At 38.7% G+C, this 22274-nt stretch overlaps 1 protein-coding gene across 4 annotated transcripts in view; it reads right to left on the bottom strand.

Moving 5' to 3' along the window:
* The window catches only part of LOC134533055 (pecanex-like protein 1), an 86420-nt gene that overhangs the window by 14459 nt on the left and 49687 nt on the right, over positions 1 to 22274 (bottom strand). For all 4 annotated transcript variants that reach the window (XM_063370244.1, XM_063370245.1, XM_063370246.1 and 1 more), the window contains 8 exons: positions 21244 to 21357; positions 17285 to 17441; positions 16437 to 16694; positions 13133 to 15053; positions 7323 to 7628; positions 6774 to 7137; positions 6361 to 6549; positions 496 to 689 (listed from right to left, as the gene is read on the bottom strand). In XM_063370244.1, coding sequence (XP_063226314.1) covers positions 496 to 689; positions 6361 to 6549; positions 6774 to 7137; positions 7323 to 7628; positions 13133 to 15053; positions 16437 to 16694; positions 17285 to 17441; positions 21244 to 21357 — 3503 coding nt within the window. The remainder of the gene's footprint in view (positions 1 to 495; positions 690 to 6360; positions 6550 to 6773; positions 7138 to 7322; positions 7629 to 13132; positions 15054 to 16436; positions 16695 to 17284; positions 17442 to 21243; positions 21358 to 22274) is intronic.

Genomic DNA, 22274 nt, shown 5'->3' with positions numbered 1-22274 from the left:
ATGAGGCAGCACAGTTGTTTCACATCTCAGTAGATGCCTACAACAGCTCAAAACCTACAGCCTGTGGCACTGCATATCTAGTGTACAATACGGTGACAGGTAGCTAGCTAAATGTTTTCCCACTGAGTTGTGGTATGCTGGATGAGCTGATGACACCTATTTCAGCACTCAAAGTTTAATGCATGGAATTTTATTTAATGTAGCATAATATTTCAGTAATTATTGTCTTAGACTTACGTAAATTGACTAAAGACTTTAAAAAGACTTTGCACACCCCTATAAAATAATATACATTAAGTAAAGACACAAACCATGTATATTTAAATGGAAAAATTACATGTACAATAAATTAATAAAAGATACTCCACCCTGTCTACCACATATAAAGGAGGGGAAAAAAATTGAAATACACAGAGGCAGTAATAAAAAACACAAAATTGAGAAAACAAGATGCTGCATGACAGTAGTAGAGAGGTGGGATTAATGATTGCTTACCTTTACGTAATAGGTGATGAGCACCTTGCGAAAGTCAAAGACCTGCAGCATAGAGATGGCACTGTTGTCAGAGATGCTGTAGCCCTCAAGCACATACTTGGTGGCGGTGACCTCCCAGGCCAGCCAACGCTGGCTGAAAGCAGCGTTCATGCTCAGCATGTTTGGCAAGTGGCCGGGCTCACAGCAGCAGCATCCTGAACACACCAGTGCTGGCCAATGACGCACCCCTCGCCAACTAATGTCTCACTTTCATACTTTAAAGTGCACTCACTCTCACTTCAATCAACCTCTGTTCCATTTACTTCAAATTTAATGGGTAACTCCAAACCACGAAAATTCTCTCATCTATTATTTATTTATTTATTTATTTAATCATTTACATAAGGACAGAGGGACAGTGTGCCATGTCAGTAGCTTCCTTAAGTTAATGAGTAACGTTCATTCCAGAGTATAAATAGCTCTACACTTCGTATTACGTTGGACGTGGATCAACAGCAGTTGCAGCTTCCAGTTGAGACTGCAATTCAACATTGTGTATTGTTAGGGACACAGAAATTTCATTAAAAGGCAAAATTTTGAAAAATTACTAAATTAGCCCATTTTTAAAGTTTTTCACAAAATTGAAAGGAAACATTTTTGATGAAAAATCAAGTTTGGTGCGCAATTCAGCTGTTTTCACAAGATGATCAACACCATTTCTGTACACAAATCAATATTATTTATGAACGCCTCAAATGCGATACTTTGGCTCATGTCCATGTTCTTTGTGCTGTGTTTACAACACAGAGTTATACATCTTGTTTGGTGTAAAAGAGGGAACGATGGCTTTGTTCACAAGAGAAACTACTACACATTTTATATTATACCAGTGATGTGACACAAAAAATGTGATTTTTTTTCCAAATGGAAACAGTAATTAGGTTTGGTTAGCTAAATTCAGAGTAATTTATAGTGTAGATGGTTAGGTTGGAAAGAAAAAAAGAAAGAAAAAAAATTAAAAATAGTGTGACTAATTAGTTAAGTTTGGCTGGCTACATTAAAAATACTAAGATCATTATGAATTACCAATTTCAAATATAACTAGGTAACTTAAAAACCATCCTTTCTGTTTCAAAATACTTTTAATGTACTAAACTAACAATTAACAATTTGTTCACACCATTTAACTTAACTTTTTATGTAGCAACCTAATCAACCTTTCAAACAATGTTCCTAACCCAACAACTTGTTAAATCGGATAAATTACTTTATGTATCAAAACACCCTCTTAGAGAGTTATAAAAAAAAAAGGAAAAAAAAAAAAAGCCTTTTTAATTCTTTTTTTGAAATCAGGCTTTATTTAAGAATTACCAAAAGTTCTTATGGTTTAAATTCACAGTATATGTATATAAAACCATTTGTAAGGGAATAAAAGGCAAAATTGAACATTTTATACTGAATTTTAGAAGTAATTTTAAATTTTTAACACAGATTTTTTTCACTGTTTCTAAGTATTAGTACCAACCTTTTGCACCACTTTTGATCAATTTTATTCATAGTTTTTCAGGGTATTGTATGACTAATTAAAAAATTTCACATTCATAAAAAGATTTAACATTTTTAAATATGTCATAATCATCGCACAGCAAATCCACACTAAAAGTTTTAACATTTGAAACTTTTTTTAAGTGTATATTAATAAGTACCTATATTAATTTAAGAATTAAAAAAAATGAATAGCAAAATAAAATTTTTGAATGATCAAGTTTACATGCCAATATTTGTAATAAATTATATAACCTAAAATTAGTCTCCCCATCACAATAGCAAGGAGCAATACAGGCAAATATTCATTGCAGTCTCTGGGTAGAAATGTTGAGTCCAAATCATTTGTACTGCCAGTTGATAGAAAATTCCCATTTTCATATGAGTTTCCAACTACTCCTTTTGAATTCACTGATAGCTGTTTGTTGTTTTAGTCCAATCAGATGCTTATTTTTTGTGAGTCCTCTTAATTTGAGAACATTTTGAAAGGTTCCTCATAGTAAACTGCACTTAGCAGAATACTATGTTTAACTATGAAGTATATGAACAAACATTGGGCTCATGTGACTTGAGTCTTCAGTTGCATAGTTGTTTTAGAAGCTAATAATTTTGTGTAGTTCTCGGCTCATGTCTCAGCACTCTGCACATCTTTTGTGTGTTAGACAGATAAAATATGGGATAAAATGTCACTTCTACCTGTATGAAAAATATTATGCTCGCATAAATAAAACACTAAAATGAATGGGTATGCTTCCAAATATTCTGTAGATCAGTATGAATCTACAGTAAACTCCCTATTATCCGCAGGCGGATGATCCGTGGTGCGGATTATCTGCACATGCTACGAAAAAATACAGCACATATGTAAATCTGTATTTTATTACAAGTGAGCAAATTTGAACTCTGCTGACGAGTGTATTGTGTACAGTATACATTAAAACGCCACAGGCCTCCTTGGAACTCACACAGTAGGCTGACATGCGTTGCTACTTGCTATTTTTAGTCTCTGTCGCGCTTTGTTTCTAGTCGTATGGTTGCATTATTCAGTAAAATACTAAAAATTTTAGCATCATTTAAATTTTCAACTGTTAATTGTAACTTTTACTGTACATAAATTTTTAGATTTTTAAGTTGAAATTAATGTTTCCTTTTTTGTTTCCCATTTTTGGCTCTTTTGCGGATTATCCGTGATTTTCACTATTCGCGGTGGCCCTGCCACTTAATTTCGCGGATAATCGGGAGTGTACTGTACTGCCAGTAATTTTTTTTAGTCAAACATCACAAGATACAAATTTTCACATGTATAACAATGCTACTATTGGGTCATCATCTTCGACTATACGATACATAACAAGAACTGATATCATAGCTTAGACCAGGGGTCGGCAACCTGCGGCTCGCGAGCCACATGCGGCTCTTTGGATGTGAAGCTGCGGCTCTTTAGTTCCGTTCCAGAAATACTGCATCACCAGGTCATTTATACAGAAAATACTTTTTTATTACAAACCAGTAGTAAGCCTGGTTTTTTTCCCACGCTTGTTATATTTTACTAAACAATATGTCATCAAGCAGTTAAATTATCAATTTGTCATCCGCCCGAGGTTTTCGTTTTACTAGTACTTACGGGCTGTGCTGTTAGTAAGTGTTTAATTGTTTTAATTTTTTACTAATATAATAAGTAATTATCTAATAAGACCATATATATTATCTAATTTGTTGTGAAAAAACACTACTTATATATGAATAAATTTTTCTTATGAATAAATAGAATAGTTTTTTTTTATCAAAAAACTTTACTATGCAAGTACTATTTATTGTTGGCAAGAAAAATTTTTGTGGCTCTTTAAAAACTTTGAAATTTTATAATTGTAATTTTTGGCTCTTCCGACTCAAAAGGTTGCCGACCCCTGGCTTAGACAATTAAAATTTACTATTAGCATACCTTACGTCCTGTAAAATGTTTTTCTAGAAAGTATGTATCTCACATAAGATGAAGAAATTTTAAAACATCCTTAACTTTCATAAAATCTTAAAACAATATTTTCGTACAATTTATGAAAAAAATTATTTAAGTTGGTAGTACGAGTTTGTAACTGCATTCTGCATGATAACTGTCATTGACAGCTTTCTCAATATTCTATTCATATGACATCCGAAGACAGTCCAAAAGTAGGGATGTAAAAATTTAAATCATCACTTTCAAAACCTTGATATTTAGCCAAAATCCAAGTATAAATGTAAGAGATAATAAAAAATGGTACACTAAAACAGACGAGCAGCATAAACAAACTGCTCACAAAATTTATCTGAGTTCGGAGCCTAATTCCAAGCTGATTTAATTTACACCTCATAAATGATGATACAACATAAAGTGTTACATTAAAATTGATTTAGATTATTACAGCAATTCCCTACTATAAAGTTTTTAAAGGAAATAAAAAATTTAGATTAACTTATGAGAAAAACTTCTTGAACCATTTGGGTTTATTGATAAAGTAAAAAAAAAAAACTTTTACTTTTGTTAAACAGGAATATTTCTAAAAACATAATCTCAAAAAAATGAAACCACTAATTATTAAAGCCAACTGTCATTAAACATAATGTAACAAATAATAAAAATCTGTCATCACAAATAAATATAAAGCAATTTAAAAAAAAAATGAGTATGTCATGGTAAAAATTTTCTGTTAACGCTCTGTTTTTCAGTAATGTGCTTGCAAAATGCATAATGAATTAATCTACCTATAACCATCCTGTATTTAACAATTCCAAGAATTACTTCTATACTAGGAAGTTACTCATAAATCAATGCAAGTACAATAATACAACATGGAGAAAGGATACAAAAAAGGACACAAATCTCAAATCTAAAATAAAAACATGAAATTTGTGAATACTGTAGAAGTCCGTTATAACGTAAATTTATAACGGCGCCAAAAGTTTATGTTACAGCGAATTTTCGTTATATCCAAAATTTTAAAAAAATCTTATTTTTGTAGCATTTTTAAAATATATTATTTTCTCGCTTGTTTTTACTATGGAAATTCACAACAAAAGTAAAGGAAATATACATAAAACTTACAAAAATAACATTTTTAAGCTATATCAGCACTTGCCGACTACGAAATATGAGACCACGTGGCCGTGGTAAGGCCGTCACGCACATCGTGGCTAAGCGCACAGCTGTTTGTTTACATGGTGACGGGCGGGCGGGGTCACGCAAAGTCATACAGGCCGCTTCCTGTCGCTTTGACCGCAGCTGGTTTGCTGGAGACATGTGCGCTAAACTGATGATATCGGGTGCATATTTTCTAATTACGTTGGACAACCATACAAATTATATAAAATAATTTTTCCGACAATTGGTCAGTAACACAAAAATAATCACTCGTACAGACCCTTGGAAAATAACACAAAATTAAAAATCACTTTTTAAAAAACGAATCAATTTTCGTTTGCCTTGATTTCACTAGACTTTCGGACAAAATAAACGACTGGACCTCTTGGAAGTTCATCAAATCTTTCGTCGAAGCATTTGTATGCTGATAAAAACGACTGATTGTGTCAAGTGCCTCCATCATTGACGTTTTCGACAGAACAGATACGTCACTTGATTCGTCGTCATTATTGTCATCATCTTCAGACGCCGCTTCGTTTCGATTAGAAGAGACGAGCTCGACAAGTTCCGTGTTCGTCAACTCCCCGCACGCTTACGATACGATGCAAGTGTGAGACGAGTTATGCTCATTTACGGGCTACAGTCGGCGTGATTCTAAATAAATAATGCTCGCAGCGAGGCAAGCTATGCTCGCTGTGGGGCCCCACCTTGTGCGGTGTTGCCAAGACGGCCACATTATGCGCGTTGTTTCATTTGCCGGACGTGTGGAATTGTGCGAAGCTGTTTTTCATTTATTAAGGAAATTGTAGATGTTTTCTCATTGTTTTAGAGCAAAATTACAGGTGTGTAATCTATCGCTATAGCGAAAATGAGCCCACGCTGCATTCGTTATTTCCGAAATTTTTATCCTAAGCAGCATATGCAAAACTGACGGTGCCGATGGAAATAATTGTTATAGCGGACTTTACGTTATAGACCGTATTCGCTACAATGGACTTTCACTGTATATTATTTACAATTTGTTTTTATTCTAACACAAAAGCACAGATCCACAGATTGCGGTGCTCTTACCCATTGCCAGTGGTTTGGACAAGTCACGTTTATATAATTTATTGGTTTTCACAAGTCAATGCATCTGTAAAGCAATGATTTTTATTTTTAAAATAACACTGGACTAGGCCATTTTGTAAATAGTTGATGTGATTACACTAAAGGTCGCTTACCAACGTTCTCCTCCACCCCTTCCGAAAAGGCCTCCACCTCTCGCTGCTGGCAATACGTTCCCCGGAACTCGAGTCCACGCATCTGGAAGGTCACCAAGCCATTTCCCAGCTCGATGATGTGAACCAAGCAGTTCAAGTAGTCGGAAGCCAGAACAAAGCAGTCCCCCTGGGAAACCGGTCCCCACCGCCCTGTCGTTACACAAACAGACGACAAGCATGAGAGGCAAGTGCTCCTGACTACCTGGAAATTATGATAGTGTATAATAGCTGCAATGTTCACGAGAAAATATACTGGTTCATGAAAACAATTCCCACTAACTATAACACCACATGAACCCAGAACTCAGAATACTTTGGTGGAAGGCAACAGATTGGGCCCCATCAAAAAACGGCATGTGTGTTCTAACACTCACCAAACATCAGGTCCCCGCACAGAGAGTGCTGCAGCGAGCGAGTGAGGTGCTCGTAGAAGATGGAGTTGAGGTTGTTGTCATCGGCCCCCAGGTTGCGCTCCAGGTGGGAGGAGAGACGTGTGTTGGAATGGTCAACCCGGCGAGTGTTGTAGTCGCGTTCCCAGAACTTCACCGGCCGCACGTACGAGCTGAAGAAGATGGCCGATCCGAGGAACGGGTTCAGGGGCGTGGAGAGCAGCGCAGACATGCTGGCCTGCAGGAACAGCATGGCCGAATGCGGCACGGAGAAAGGCTGCGCGAACGCGTGGAATGCAGACCCCCATGTGATCTGCCACGGTGCGATGTAGGTCACCACAAACTGAATCTGCAAAGCCAGCAACACCAAAACAATATACCTTCACTGAAACAAAAAAAGTCTCTATCATTTAATGTCACAGAATGTTTTGGTAATAAACTCTGTTTGGTAATTTTTACATTAACTTAGATTTTTTTCCCACGACGTGGTCAACTCATATGAAGGTAAAATGTTCTACAATTAAATACACTGACCTTGAGAAGGAACTCGTAGGCCTTGCAGAAGATGATGCTCATGAAGAAGTAGTCGATGAGGAAGGTCTCGCTGGCGCGGTGGAAGTCGATGCGGAAGAAGAGGACGGTGAAAACGAGCACCAGGTACTGGTTGGAAGTATCGGAGAAGGAACTACGCAGGCACTTGAGACCACAGATGGTGACGACCAGGGAGCCCCCCACGGGACCAAACTTTTGGCCCACCACCGGAGAGTCCTTGGTTAGGGCCCCCACGAAGATCACCGGGTACAGCAGATTGCGCTCCACGAAGCACAGGTACACGTACATCTGGAGGGATAGAACGAAAGAATGATGTGTTTTTGAACCAAAATTACAGAAGTTATTTTACTCACTCAGACAAAATTTCCTTATTTTAAAGTAAGGTAATTTTTCTTACTCTAAGCAAGACATAACCTCTTAATGAAGTCAGTCCTCAAGCATAAGTACCTCTCTCTGTTACAATTTATCATCAAAAGCTGGTGTGGAATGGAATGTGCTAATTAATAATGATGTCAAACATGATCACTTAAAATTTAATTGGCCTGGCTTACGTTAAATAAAAGGTTACCTATCTACCATATAACTATCTTACAACCACCCTACCACCACATGAAACCTGCATTGGAAGGGCCTGGCATTATATTCCCATTACGACCTAACTGTTTACCCTCTGTAACATTGAGAACTCAGGCTCACTGTTATGATAACACAAATACCTGTCATCTTAACAGTTTTCCTCAAAAACCCCACTTTCTTCTGAAGGAGGAGGGGGGGAGAAAAAAACATAATTTAGGCATTAACAATGACTTGATCTTGAACAAAAATAATTTCATCCTTGAATGAAATCAGATTAAACACAGAATGGTAGCTGGAATTTTATTATTGCATTAAAAATGTGTTGATAAATTTGATCAACATGTTAACAAACCTGCAAACCCATAAAATTTAAACCAATTTTTTTTTTATCTTTTTAAGCAATACAAGATGATATATTATAACCATTCCAAATTGCAACTTTAAACTCTGTGGTTATAAAGTTTTGACTGCCATCTAGATGAAGGTGCTGCTTTTAAAATTATTTTGTAAGCCATCCTGCAACAGGACTTCCAAAATATTATGGGAATGTGAGAATGTTAATATCCCCTGAGATTATAAATATAATAATAAATGTTTATTGAATGGTTCTTGCAATGAGGAAGATTGATTTAAGATTTTTTTTGAACATATGCAAGAGCGTATGTAAAAATGAAAATATCTAAAATCATAATAATGAATGTTGCTTCCGATGAATTGCCATATTTATGTAGGAATCTGTTGAAATATGGTGGGTGGCTCTAACTTAAACTTTATGTTTGATACAAAAACTTGTCTACAGTGTGTGTTTTATGGCTCTAGCTCAATAAAAGGCACATATAGCTAGACATATCGCACTTATAGAGCAGCGCAGTAAGAATTGGGAATATTTACAGTTTTACGCTGCTAAGACAAATTAAATTTTTTGTTCCCGAAGGGAAGCATGGCTCCAAACCCCACACCTGACACAATGTAATGAACTTAACTCCCCTTCACTGTTTTCCAAAAGATTTTATTCTATAATTTACAGTCATGCTTCCTACTCCATTATTCTGATCTCCACATACACTATCAAACTTTACACACTCTACATCCCTACCTGAAACATATCTACCAACCTTACTTCACTCCACATCCCTACATGCAACACCTAGTCAGAACTTCCGCATTGATCAAAACCGCATTGTCTTCAGGAGACTTCTGGAAGGTGACACAGTCACTACTGCTATCACCCCTCCCCCTAACCAACCAACATTGGAGTTGGTAAGATCTCCCTAATTACTCTGTGTCATCTACTAAATGCTCTACTACACTGCTCTGGAATTGGACCAGTTTTCCAGTTCCTCCAATGAATTTTCTTTTCATCTTTATGCAAGTTTGTAGTACAAGCCACAGTTGTGTTTTTGAAACTATCAGACTCTGCTAATGAGTAATGGTACAATTTTCTTCATCATGAATTTGGTAAACATTAATTCAAAATTCCTTGAAAAATTAATGAATCATGTTATTATTTAATGAATCATGCTATTTAACATTTCAACCCAGAATTACATAAATCACTTAGAAACCAAATTGCATTAAAATATGGCTAACTGGATACTGTTGAAATTATACTTTGCTCATGTAAATTAGTGATGTGCGAGTCTCGGCATCATCGAGAACGAGTCGAGACAGAAATTTTCTCGATCTCGTCTCGAGATAATTTTTTGGCTTGGAATTTTCGAGAATTTTGTAAACAAGAAATAGGTTAGGTAATATAATATATTGAGGCAGCATTTTGCGTTGCGTGTTGAAATAATTAACATATCTTCAACGTAACGTAGATCGAATAAAATAAAATATACTTGTTACGATAGTATACACGATAAATTATTAAAAAGTTAAAAACGAACAACTTCCGTTCACAAGTCACTACATGAAACGGTAAACGTAAACAATGAATTGTGCTGTGGTTATCACATTAAATTACAGAAGAAAATGATTATTTTCCGTTAATAAAACCAACATTAAAGTTAAAAATAAATCATTTTCGGTATCAATATCAAGTATCAACGTAAAACGGTACGGTAAAAAATAAAAATATAAACATGACTGCAGAATTCTTCGGCGATTGCATTTTGTTTTATGGCCTTAGGTTATACACACGGCCAGCAGTATATAACAAGCAACATGATGTTTAAATTGCGGTCCGTATCGATAGTGACATATAGATAGTGGTGAATGTTCAGACTTTCATTATCAAGTACCGTCCATGGCTCAAGGAAACTGTATAGACTATGGAGTCAATAACGTATGTTTACATACGACAGTAGGCAAATAAACTGTTAAGTGAGTGTAAAGGTAAAGTTGTAATTGCAAACCGAAAACAAGAAAAGTTGAGTGCGATGGAGGAAAGTGTTAGTGGTGTGGATAAAAAAGAACGGAAAATGGCCACAATATGGAACTTTTATTTAAAAAAGAAAGAAGGTGGCGAATGTAAATTGTGTAAAAACATTATTAAAACGCCTTCATGCTCGACAAGTGGACATTTGCGGCACTTGAAACAACATCCAGCCGCTGAAAAAGAATTCAACAAAATAACTGCTGAAGAAAAGAAGACTTCTAGTCGACAACTTTCAATGTTTGAGTGTGATGCAAAAAAACAGAAGCTTTGCATCAGCGATGTGAGGAAAAATCAAATAGACAAAAAAATTGCTATCATGATGGCTTGTGATTTTCAACCTTACAGCATGGTGGATGACCATGGCTTCAGAGGTCTAATCAACGAATTAGAACCTAGCTACAAGATTCCTTCGCGAACAACATTTTCAAGGACGGTTATACCACAGTTGTATCAAGAGGAAAGAATCAAACATGCTGATGAAATTAGTACAGATGCCATCAATGGTCTGGAGTCGCTTTCTTTCACTACCGATACATGGTCATCTAGGAGACATGAAAGCTACATTTCGCTTACAGGCCATTACCTAACAGAAGAGTTCAAATTAAAATGCCATATTCTTGGCAATTACCACTTTCCAGGCTCACATACTGCAGATGCAGTACATGCAAAGCTTGTAGGGGCAATGGAAGAATGGAATTTGCCAACTGATCAAGTCCCAGTTTATGTCATAACAGACAATGCAAAAAACCTTAAATGTGCCATAAGGAAAACCTTATTTCATCATGTTCAGTGTTTTGCACATACACTACAGTTGGCACTGCACGATGCAAAAAATGAACATGATATTACAGCACTTTTGGCAAAAGGACGAGCTATTGTTGGCCATTATCGACACAGTAATGTTTCTCGTGAGAGGCTGCATGCACTTCAAGTGAAGCTAAACAAACCTGTTCACGAGCTACTGCCAATGGTGCCAACTAGATGGAATAGTGAATACACCATGCTGTCACATCTTGTTGAGCAGCAGGTGCCCATTTCTGCTGATTTCGGAGAGAGCATGGTAGTGGAGAACTTCACCTCTAGTGAGTGGAAACTAGCTGCTAGCATTGCACATATTTTGCAACCAATAGATGAGGCCACAACCGAATTATGTTACTCAAAGTTCCCAACACTGTCATCAAAAATCCCATTGATATATGGAATTGAAGCAATGCTTACAAACTATGTCCAAACAGACCAATGCAAATCTGGTACTGCATTTGCTAAATCACTGCAAAGAGGTTTAAAATCAAGATTTCCTTCATATTCTTGTGTGAAAGAAGATCTTCTTTCAATGGTGCTTGACCCTAGATTCAAGACAGTGATATTGCAAGACCATGAACAGTTGTTGTGCACAAAATACATCACTTCACATCAGCAACCTAAAAATGATTATCGTACTGAACCAGAACTGGAGCAGGTGAGTGAAGCTAAAGAGACTTGCTCACTGTGGTCAAGTTTTGAAGTGTTGAAGAAGACATCACAATCATCAGTTAGGACTAAATCTACAAGTCTGGAGGAAGAACTAAAAATATATTTACGTGAAGATGTAATTCCAAGGAACGGTGACCCACTTACCTGGTGGAAAAACAACAAGATACGCTTTCCAGCTCTGGCTAAAGTAGCAAGAAGGTATCTGGCAATACCAGTTACACAAGTTGAAAGCGAACGACTATTTAGTACTGCTGGAAACACTGTGAGCATTAGGCGTGAAAATTAAATGGCTGAAAATGTTTTTAAATAGCCGCTTTAGACCTTAAATTAGGCTAGCCACTAGAGTGTTCTTTCTTTGTAAACTAATGTTTCATTCATCGTCTTTTGTGGATACTTGATAAAATTATTGAATAATTATGTATGTTTGTCAGATTATTGTTAGTACTCCCTTTATGAGGTACGATAAAGAAAATGTGATATCTTTGGTAGAAATGTGCCACAATGTGCAGTAGTTTTAAGCAATAAAAAAGAGACTAAGAATTTTAGTATCATTTAACACTGTAGTAGCATGTGCCCCAATTTTTTGATTTTCTAACAACAAAATACACATTAACATATTTTTTTAAAGTGTTTTGCAACAGCAGTTATTTACCTACGGTACATGAATATTAAAGGGAACAAAATAAAAAATGCCCAAATGAGAAGAAACCCTTCAGGAGCAGACCTGTGCTATCAGCATTCCCATGTGCCACATGAGGTGTGTGAGTTGCAGGTCTGACAGAAAACAACAGCAATGAAAGTGGCTTAAGTGCTGCAGTTTCTACACAGATGTAGATTTTTCACTAGGCTGTTTTCAACTTGCTCCACCACATTTAGTAACACTAATTGATGATTACAGACTGCTTAAACATAAAACAATGGTTTTATTGTGTTTCCATACAGCTAATAATATGTAAGTTCGTTCCCTATGTTTCATGTTGGGCGGCCACCTTGTTTGCCATGAAATGTAGCATTTTTTTTTAAACCTTTCACAAAAGAATCAAGAATTACCGTACTTTGACAATTTTTAAATAATTTAATTTTTTTTTGTTGCAATATTTACTCCAGTAACATTACATTACACATAACTAAACCTGTCTTATTTTAGAATGTTAGACCATTTTATTTACCATATTTGAAGCCCATAAAAACATAATTTAATATAATATACATCCTAAAGTTACAATATAAAAAATTTACTCTCAAACAATTTTCTGGACTCAATAATAAATTTTAATATATGCACTTAACTGATTTAACAAAAATATCTATTTACAATTGACTATACACATTACTTGAAATAAAATATATGAGACCAACTCACCTTCTCAAACCACATGACCTTAGCTGCATCTCGCACTTCGAACTGACCATGCTCATGGGAGCGCAGGACGGGACGAGCAAGGCACAGCCAGGGAAGTTGCTTGCGCAGCTGTGGGAACACGTAGTGCAGCGCGAAACCCAAAAGGCTGGTGAGTGCATAGAGGCCCGGGTACAGGTCCGGGTGTGCGGCAGTGAACACGGTGCTACAGTGTATACCGAACACGAACACAGCCACCAACACGCACGCTATAACATCGGACTTGAGCCGTGCGTTCACCGTATGCTGGAGCTTTACCGGAAGAAGGTCCACCAGTTCTTTTTCCTTGTCATAGGCAGAGCTCGGCGGTGTATTGACTCTCTCTGCCTCGTGAGGCTGTGCGCCAGTATCCTCATACAAGTCCATGGGGGGCCAGAGATGGGTCTTCAAGATGTTCCAGAACGCAGCTGGGTCGCTAGCGCTGCGACTTAGATGGTACGAAGATGCCACCGCCATACCACAAAACATGGAGAACAGTATGTGCTGGGATGACTTGGCTTCCAGTAGTGCGCCGTAAGCAAAACCATGCAAAACCGCAACAGCAGCGATGCTCCGCGTCACGCCCCACACCGCTGCCAGCAGGCTCGACGCAGCGTTTCCCCCAAACATGTGCATGTCCACCTGCTCCAGGGCATACATCAGAAACGTGTTGACCTGCGGAAACAAGCCGAGGCTGAAAACCAGCGGGAAGAACAGAAGAAAGACGATCATCGTGTCGTGAGACAGCTGAACAAGCTCTTGGTTCGAGATTGACATCCCATACAGTGTGAACTCGGAGTGGTACAAGCCCAAATCCAGGCTACGGTTCAGCGAGAGGAGGACCACACTGCAAAGGATGAAGTACACCGGGCGGCTGAATGCGACTACGCGGTTGAAACCGTGCGTTGGGGAGGCTGCATCTGGCTGCACACTCTTCAGCAAGGAGTACTGGCAGCCAGCCATCACAAAACAAAACAGAAATGCCAATATGTCCCTGAAGAAGCCCATCTGCAGAAGCAAGGACCCCAAAACGGCAACAAGCAATGCCAGAAACAAGGACAGAAAAGTCTCCCAGAGCGTCAAGTTTCTATCGAGGAGTGCAAGCAATGCCAGCCTGTCAAAGCGTATTTTAATGTGCATGCAGCGGCTGATGCGGTACTTGTAGTAGTGACGTGGTTGGCACACACTCTCGATGGTCGTGTCCCGGGTGTCCACGAAGCGGAAGGTACGGTTGCGAGTGATGGTGATGTCGGTGTCCGTCTCTCCTTGAGAGCTCGGGGGCGGGACTGGGATGACTGTTCCGGAAGAGTTCATCTCGCCATGAGGATGTAGAGACCCCCTCGCCTGCCGGCTCCTCTCGACAACAGTCTCTTTGAGAATGTAGAGGGGACTCTGCTGCTGATGGGAGGAAGGGGGCATCACTGCTTCCAAGGTGTAAACGCAGCCAGGGAGGTAGTGCGAGGACGAGGTGGACGGAGCGGCTGGTTTGCCGGTAGTAACGGTGGTCACCGAGGTCGACGCTGGGCAGGCCGAAGCATCGGAGGAGTTGAGCGATATGGACGAGTTACTGAGCAGGTCCGCACAGGGGTGGTCCCAAGTGTCCTGGGCAGCGGGACCCTGTCTCAACAGTGTGCTGAGCAGCTTCCCATTGGCGGCAGCTGCAGCCAGGGGCATCACTCCAGAGTTCGCAGTCCCAGAGCCCTTCTCGTCGAAGGTGTACGACATCCAATTTCCGTGCTCATCGCGGAAGCAATGCACCGCCCCCTCTGTGGTGTCATCGTGGGACGTTGCGATGTGTGTGCCGGGCCCCATGTTGATAACGGAGGCCAAAGCCGCAAGAGAGACGGAGGAACCAGATACAGCTTGGCTGGCATCTCTGCTCGATGAGACACTGCCGCCTCGCGACCTGCATACAAACCACTTTCAGATAATAAAACATGATGCCAATGAACACTCATTATTAAAATTTATAGTTACAATTAATGTAAGCTTCAAATTTTTTTCTAAATATAAAGTAGATTTTAAAAACTTATACCCAGACAAACAATATTTATATTCTGCAATACCACTTGCAAAGAACAGAATGATAAGCATTTGTGCTTTTACCAGTATAGACCAGGGAAACTATGATATAGTAGTTAAGAACGTAGGTTAAATACCAACCCTCCAAATTACTTAAATTTACAAGCACTGACTCTTTATCACAGTGATTTTGTCCACTATTATCTTGGCTGTATGGTCAACGTGAGTTTTTGTGTTCAACTTAACAACATAAAATATTTATGGTTTGGTTGGTTTATTCTTCAATGTCCCAATTCCTTAAATCATCACTGGGATGGGAATTACTGATACTTTTCAAATGATTGTGGAGGGGGAGGGGAGGGTGTTTAATTATATATGTTCTTTGCAAGCGCACATCTTGCATATGGTTTTTTTTCCCATCAATGGTATAGTCACAAAATAAATAAAAACCTCACAAAATTTGCATTGCTTTTTCTATAGAATACTCATATGTGTTCACAAATATTCAGGAACTTCAATAAAGATCGTAGGCTTTCACGGCCCTGTCTGAAGTTTCATGATTTGTGGAATTTAGCAGCTTTGAGAGTGAATGTTTCACAGACGTTTTGGTCGACATTGCAGTCGCCACCATCATCAATTAAGAACTTTATCGGATTCGTAAACACTGTACACAAAATATTTTATGTTAGTATACAATCATAACTAGCTATAGTTTTCTGTAACATACAGTTTCATACACACTACACAGCAGTGATGGAACAAAAATTATAACGTTTGAAAAAGTGTTTGAAAGAGAATTTACATTTCATATTTGTGTTAATTAAAAAAGTGAATGATAAAATCCTAACGATTAATGTATTTCAAATTTAAAATAAAAACATTGTGTTTCATATGGAATACCGAGTTTTTAGGCATCTTCTTACGTGGGAAAAAAATTACTTACATTTTATGAAGAAAATAATGCGAACGAAAAATTTGACCATATTCAACAACAGATTGTATTAGTGCAACAACATCTTTAAAGAGTTTTTTTTTGTTATACTGTATGCAAAAAAAAAAAAAAAAAAGCTAATTTACCATCAAAATACTACTCTGATTTAGTGATTTTTTAGTAATTAAATCAAAGAAGCATAACAAGTTTAGCTAAATGAAAACCATCTTGTTTGTTGCTCGTGAATGAAATAACAGATCAAGAATAGCAGCATTGATATCCGTTACTAATCACTGTTTGCCTGTTTGAAAGGCGTTCAAACCTCAGGAAGAATACCTGTGCGTTCTGGACGACCTCTTGAGGTGCCTGTGCCTGGTGCGACCGCTGCGGGCCAGCTCCGAAGACATGCCCCCCTCGGGGCCCCCCTGCGGCACGGAGGTGTCGCGACGCGAGGCCAGGAACGCGGCCAGGAGGGGCATGGCAGGCGGGGGCAGTAAGGAACTCAGCTCCGTGTTGGAGCCCGAGGAAGAAGCGGCCTCTCCCGAGCTCAGCACATTGCCGCTGGATGCCACACAGATGAGGTTTCCGTTGTTCCTGCAAGCCATGAGAAAGATGGCCACGTTTATTTAAACTCATTTACAAAAGCCACTGAAAAAAAAAAAACTTAACATGTCGATCCAAACAGGTTCGCTACTAGTTGCCTCATGATCCCCACTGAAAACCTGTAATCAAATTCTACCCTGCCAACACCTAAGTGCACTTAGGGCTCAATCTCACAGTTAAAAGTTTAATTTTTATGTAACTACTTTGCAAAAGGGGTCATTTCTGTAAATTTTATCACAACAGCTCACTTGCACTTGTTGTTAGGTGGCAAGCTTTGTCACCACATATTTACTAAATGTTATTTCCGAAATGTTAAACACAGCGCAAGATTTAATACCCATTATATTACACTTAACAAATAACAGTTGAAAATATTTGTGTTAAAACCACTAATGAACGAGAACTTTCATGTTACATTTAGAGAAATTAACCCCTAAATAATACTGATGACAATAAATTGACAACACCCACATTTTAAGAGGGATAAGAAATATTTTGCATGCATGATGAAGGCAGACAAGAACCTAGGATTCATGAAAATTTTCATAAACCTATATTGAGGCACAAATGGCTTTACACACCTGAGCTGCTGCAAGGAAGAGTTCTGCACACAGTTGCTTCTACGAAGCCTCACGGAGAGGGCATCCGATGATGACACCATCACCGGGTCCGCCAGCTTCGAGAACTTGATCACAGACGACTCCTGTCCAGGCGACAGAGAGTAGTTGTCCACGTGACCTGGAACATTTCACACACACCACACGGACTGAGGGCATGCTCTTAAATAATTATCCAACCTCACGCATAAAACCAAGGTAGGAGCATCCAATTAACATATATCCTTATGGCTCAGTCTCATAAGCAGAATTCTTTATTTTATTTTCATTACTGTTAGGGATTTTTTCCATTAATTTATTCCAATAACTCTCTTGCACAAGTTGTTGGGTCACAAATTTTCTTCTTACATATTTAAAAAACATTCGAGCTTTTACAGCTCCAGGATTTATTTTTGGGTAGGCCCAGAATGTACCGCAGGGGCGTATGAACAGTTTCGGGAGTCCGGACTCTACCGGGGGGTCTGGCGCCCATATCAGAAGTTGGTTCGGGGAATTTTTAAAATTCGGATGCAAAATAGTAAGTTTTGTGACTTTCCGAGGTTAATTTATTTCTCTCTGAATTCCAATATGTGTAATTGTATGTCAACAAAATACACTTTAATATCATAAAGGTGACAAAATTAATTCTTAGGATGAAACTGGTGTTACTATAAGGTGAATATTACAACACAATCATAAGTTAAATGTAAAATGTTACAAATCTGCAGGCAAATGTATAGTTTCATTTCACTGTGACATAGTATCCACTGCTCTTATTGAATACAAACAATTCCATTTAACGAACATCAAAATGTCATGTCATACAAAGTTTATACATACAGTGAAACCCCGTATTTACGTTTTCCCGTTATTTACCTCCTTTGTTTTTGGCCCAATTTATTTTCCATAAGGCGGTATATTTCGTTTTCACGCTTGTTACGTCGGAAAAGTTTCTTCATTCCCGTTATTAACGTCTCTTTCAGTGTTTACAAACATCGAAACATGGCCGCCATAGAAGAAAGATACATCAAAAGCTGCGTATGTGAATGCGTTCGCATCGTGAACAGTGCAAGTAACCTTGCACTATTCACAATACTTCTATTTCCACAGCTTTCCGCTACGAGCGCTGATAGTATCATTGGCTTTAGCGGTAAATGTATTTGACACATCTTTAACTCTTTGTCGTTATTAATATCTGTGAGAAAATGGAGAAAGTGAAGCAACGAAAAACTATAACCGTTGCCGATAAAATTAAAATAATTGCCAAATTCGATGAATATGTTGAATCACGTGTGGACCTTGCGAAAGAACTTTCAATCCCTGTGAGTACTCTTAACACCATCATCAAAAGCCGAGAAACCATCACTGCAAATGCCGCGCAATGTGGGCCAAGTGCTAAAAAACGTAAATATGTGAAGGACTCGAAATTCAAACAGCTGGAAGATATTCTTCTTGAGTGGTTTTCTGGTGCACGTGCCGCAAATTTACCAATAAATGGTACAATACTGAGAGAAAAAGCACGTGTTATTGCCTCTAGGCTGGGAATTCAAGATTTCTCAGCTTCCAATGGATGGATTGATCGGTTTAAGCAGCGTCACAATATTGTTTACAAGGTGGTTTGTGGCGAAAGCAAAAGTGTGGATGTGGAGACTGTGGAACATTGGAAGGAAAAGCTACAGGAAAAAATTGCTGGGTTCGACCCGAAAAATGTTTTCAATGCTGACGAAACAGGGTTGTTTTTCAATGTTCTACCAGACAAAACCTTTAGTTTTAAAGGGGAAACGTGTCACGGAGGTAAGCTCAGCAAGCAACGGATTACTGTGTTATTGCTTACCAATGCAGATGGAAGTGAAAAGTTCCCTATGTCATTGGCAAAGTGAGGAAACCTCGGTGTTTTAAAAACATCAAGTCACTCCCAACAAAGTACGAAGCAAACACCAAAGCCTGGATGACCAATGCTTTGTTTCAGAGCCAGTTGCATGCATTTGATTCAAAAATGGCTTTGCAAAATAGGAAAGTTATTCTTTTCGTAGATCAGTGCTCTGCTCACAAAGCAACCATCCAGCTTCGCAACACTGATATTGTCTTCTTCCCAGCAAACTGCACGAGTGAGCTACAGCCCCTTGACTTGGGTATCATTCAGGCATTCAAGTTTTTGTACCGCAGATACCTAGTTTCAAGGGCAGTAACAATGTTTGATGTTGGAAAAGACCCTTCTTTGATGAAGATAAATCTGCTGACTGCATTGCATTTTAGTGCAAGAGCCTGGAAAGAAGTGAAAACATCAACAATTCAAAACTGCTTTGCAAAAGCTGGATTTGTGTTCCCAGAAAAGGCTTACACTCTCAGTGAAGATGATTACAGTGACATTGAAGATGTTGAAGGACATGAGAGGGTGTTGCAGGAGAAATTATTTCAAGATTACGTGGATGTGGACAGTCAGGTGATCACTTCGGAAGTGCAATGTATAGAAGATATTGTAGAAAGCCATGTCAGTACTTCTCAACAGGATACTGACGAAGATGATGATGATGAAGAAGTGACAACACCCACAAGTAAAGATGCTCTTGCTGCTCTTAAAACTCTGCGAGACTACATTGGAGTATCTGCTGGTGAAAACTGTGATGGTGATTTTGATAATTTTTATACTTTAGAAAAGCAGATCATGTGCATGAACACTCAAAGATGCAAGCAAACCAAGATTTCTGATTATTTTACAAAGAAATAGACCTAAGTTAGGCTTGAAAGTTTTTGCACATAAGCCTACAAAACATTTTTATGGTAACATTTTATCATGGCACACATTGCTTCAATGTTGTATTCACACAATTTTATAAGTTATATGTTGTAAATTTATTTTTTGTTTACATAGGCCTAATGAAGGATTTTTTTTAAAGATATTTCATTCACTGTGTCTTTTTTGATGTCTCTGACTACTGAAGTAAAAGAAGTGCATTAAACCAGGTATGTTACATTTTAAAAATATGTTTCCCTCAATTTACACTTTCCTGGTATTTACACTTTTTGTCTCTGTTCCCCTGAAAAGTGTAAATAAGGGGTTTCACTGTACATTCTTTCATATGAATACTGTTATGTATAAATTACGTTGAAAATGGTATTAAGGAAGTGATAAAACATTTAGTTGCTGGTGACACCAACTGTTCAAGGTTACCTTTATCAGGCACCATTGTGACTGATCAGTTTATATTTTTAGGGTTAGTCACATGCTGAACATGGTGTCGAGGTCAGGTTGTTAGTTGCAACATTACGAATAACATGGGTGTGCCGTGCACACAATTCTGGTTGTGGGATGCAGACTGGTGTGGTGACTTGTGTGGACAACCCTGTGGATTCAATTATTTATCGCAATAGATTACGCATTTCTCCGGTGGAAAGGTTGCAACGTTTTGACAACAAAGGAACTGTGTCGTGCAAAGGTAAATAAATTTTAAAGTCAACTTAAACAGTGTTACCATGTTTACCTCCTGCGTTAGGTTGCACATTTTATGCCAATTTTTAGTTTAAAAAATGTAGTGCGAGCCATATTGTTTAGTGGCTTTATAAATACCAAAGACCATAAGTATATATGTTTCATATTTATTGTTTGTGCTTGAAAATTGAATATGTCAGATTTTTTCTTCTTTTTTTTCTTCAGCGCTGTAGTTTGGATGTGAAAGAAACTTTCTCCTAGTTTTATGTATTGCCATCTAGACACAACTCGGTGTTGGGCACTGCTATGTTTCACCAGGCTACTTCAAATCATGCTGTAATTTATTGGCCTCGTTACTTCAAAACCGCGCTAATCAAAAAGCGTTACTTCGAGAGGCAGGTGTACTGTACTTGCTTACAGTACATGTTTTTGTTAACAGGAGCAGTTAATGACAGTTGAACAAAGGACAAGACAAACTAGCAAAAAAGTGTCAGAGCAGAGTGAAGTTGCTCACGTTCTTTCCGCCTCACTGGCCTGCGGTGCCGCCTCCGGGTAGTATCCAGCCTGGGTACCGGGGGAGAGGGTACGGGGCTCGACTGCTTCTCTTCCGTGTCTTCCAGGCCCGCGGCTGCCACATCAAACCCAACACATCACGCAAGCTGATAGGCCAACTGATTGTAACAAACACAGTTTCTATATACACTCGAACTTCAAGAGAGACTGACAAAACATACCGTATTTACTCGTGTAAAGGCCCACCTTTTTTTCCCAAATTTTGACTCCAAAAAAGGGGAGGGGGCCTATACGCGAATTTGGAGGAAAAAATAGATTTTTCTTTTCAAGTTGTGCGTCTTTGTTCGAATGAGGTAGGCGGGGGAGGCAGCGACGCGGCAGGAGGGAGAGAGAGGCAACGACTCCGCAGGGGGGAGTGGCAGCGCTATATCAGGGGGGGGGGGGAGAGGCAGAGGCGTGGCTTAACCTCCCTCCTGCCAGCTAGCCAGCCAACCAGACAAAGGAGTGTTAGAATCCTTGACCCACTTCCCTTCCTCCTTCACTTCCCCTCTTCTTCACCGACAACACTGTACATCAACACAGCGCGCGAGTCCAGCTTTCTTTATCTTTATGTCGTTTGAGATAGGACTAACTGCTTACGTCTGGCATGCCTCACGACGGTCCTACTGAGAACGGACAAACTATAATACCAGTCTCTGTATCACTGCCGCTTACAAAATCACCTTCCGCCGGTCACAATACATGGCTTGTTGTTTGATGCATGCCAAGCTGCCCTGCCCTCAGATAAACCCAGAAAAACACGTTTTTAAATTTTTTCTCAAAAATGTTTACAAAACGGCTTATACGCGGGCGGGGCCTTTACGCGAGTAAATACGGTATTTCAGAGTTACAGTTTCCCAACTTTATTTAAATTAACCTGCTCACAATCAAATCTACAACTGAACTATTTTATTTTCTATTTTCAAATTTTTCGAACTTATGAACTTCTGTAAGCACAGTGACCGTAGGTAAAATAAACTGTCTTTAAGGCCC

The sequence above is a fragment of the Bacillus rossius genome, chromosome 6 (assembly GCF_032445375.1).
Source record: "Bacillus rossius redtenbacheri isolate Brsri chromosome 6, Brsri_v3, whole genome shotgun sequence".
Classification (NCBI taxonomy): Eukaryota; Metazoa; Arthropoda; class Insecta; order Phasmatodea; family Bacillidae; genus Bacillus; species Bacillus rossius.
Note: the sequence above shows the minus strand (reverse complement) of the source record. Positions and strands in the feature narration are given on the sequence as shown.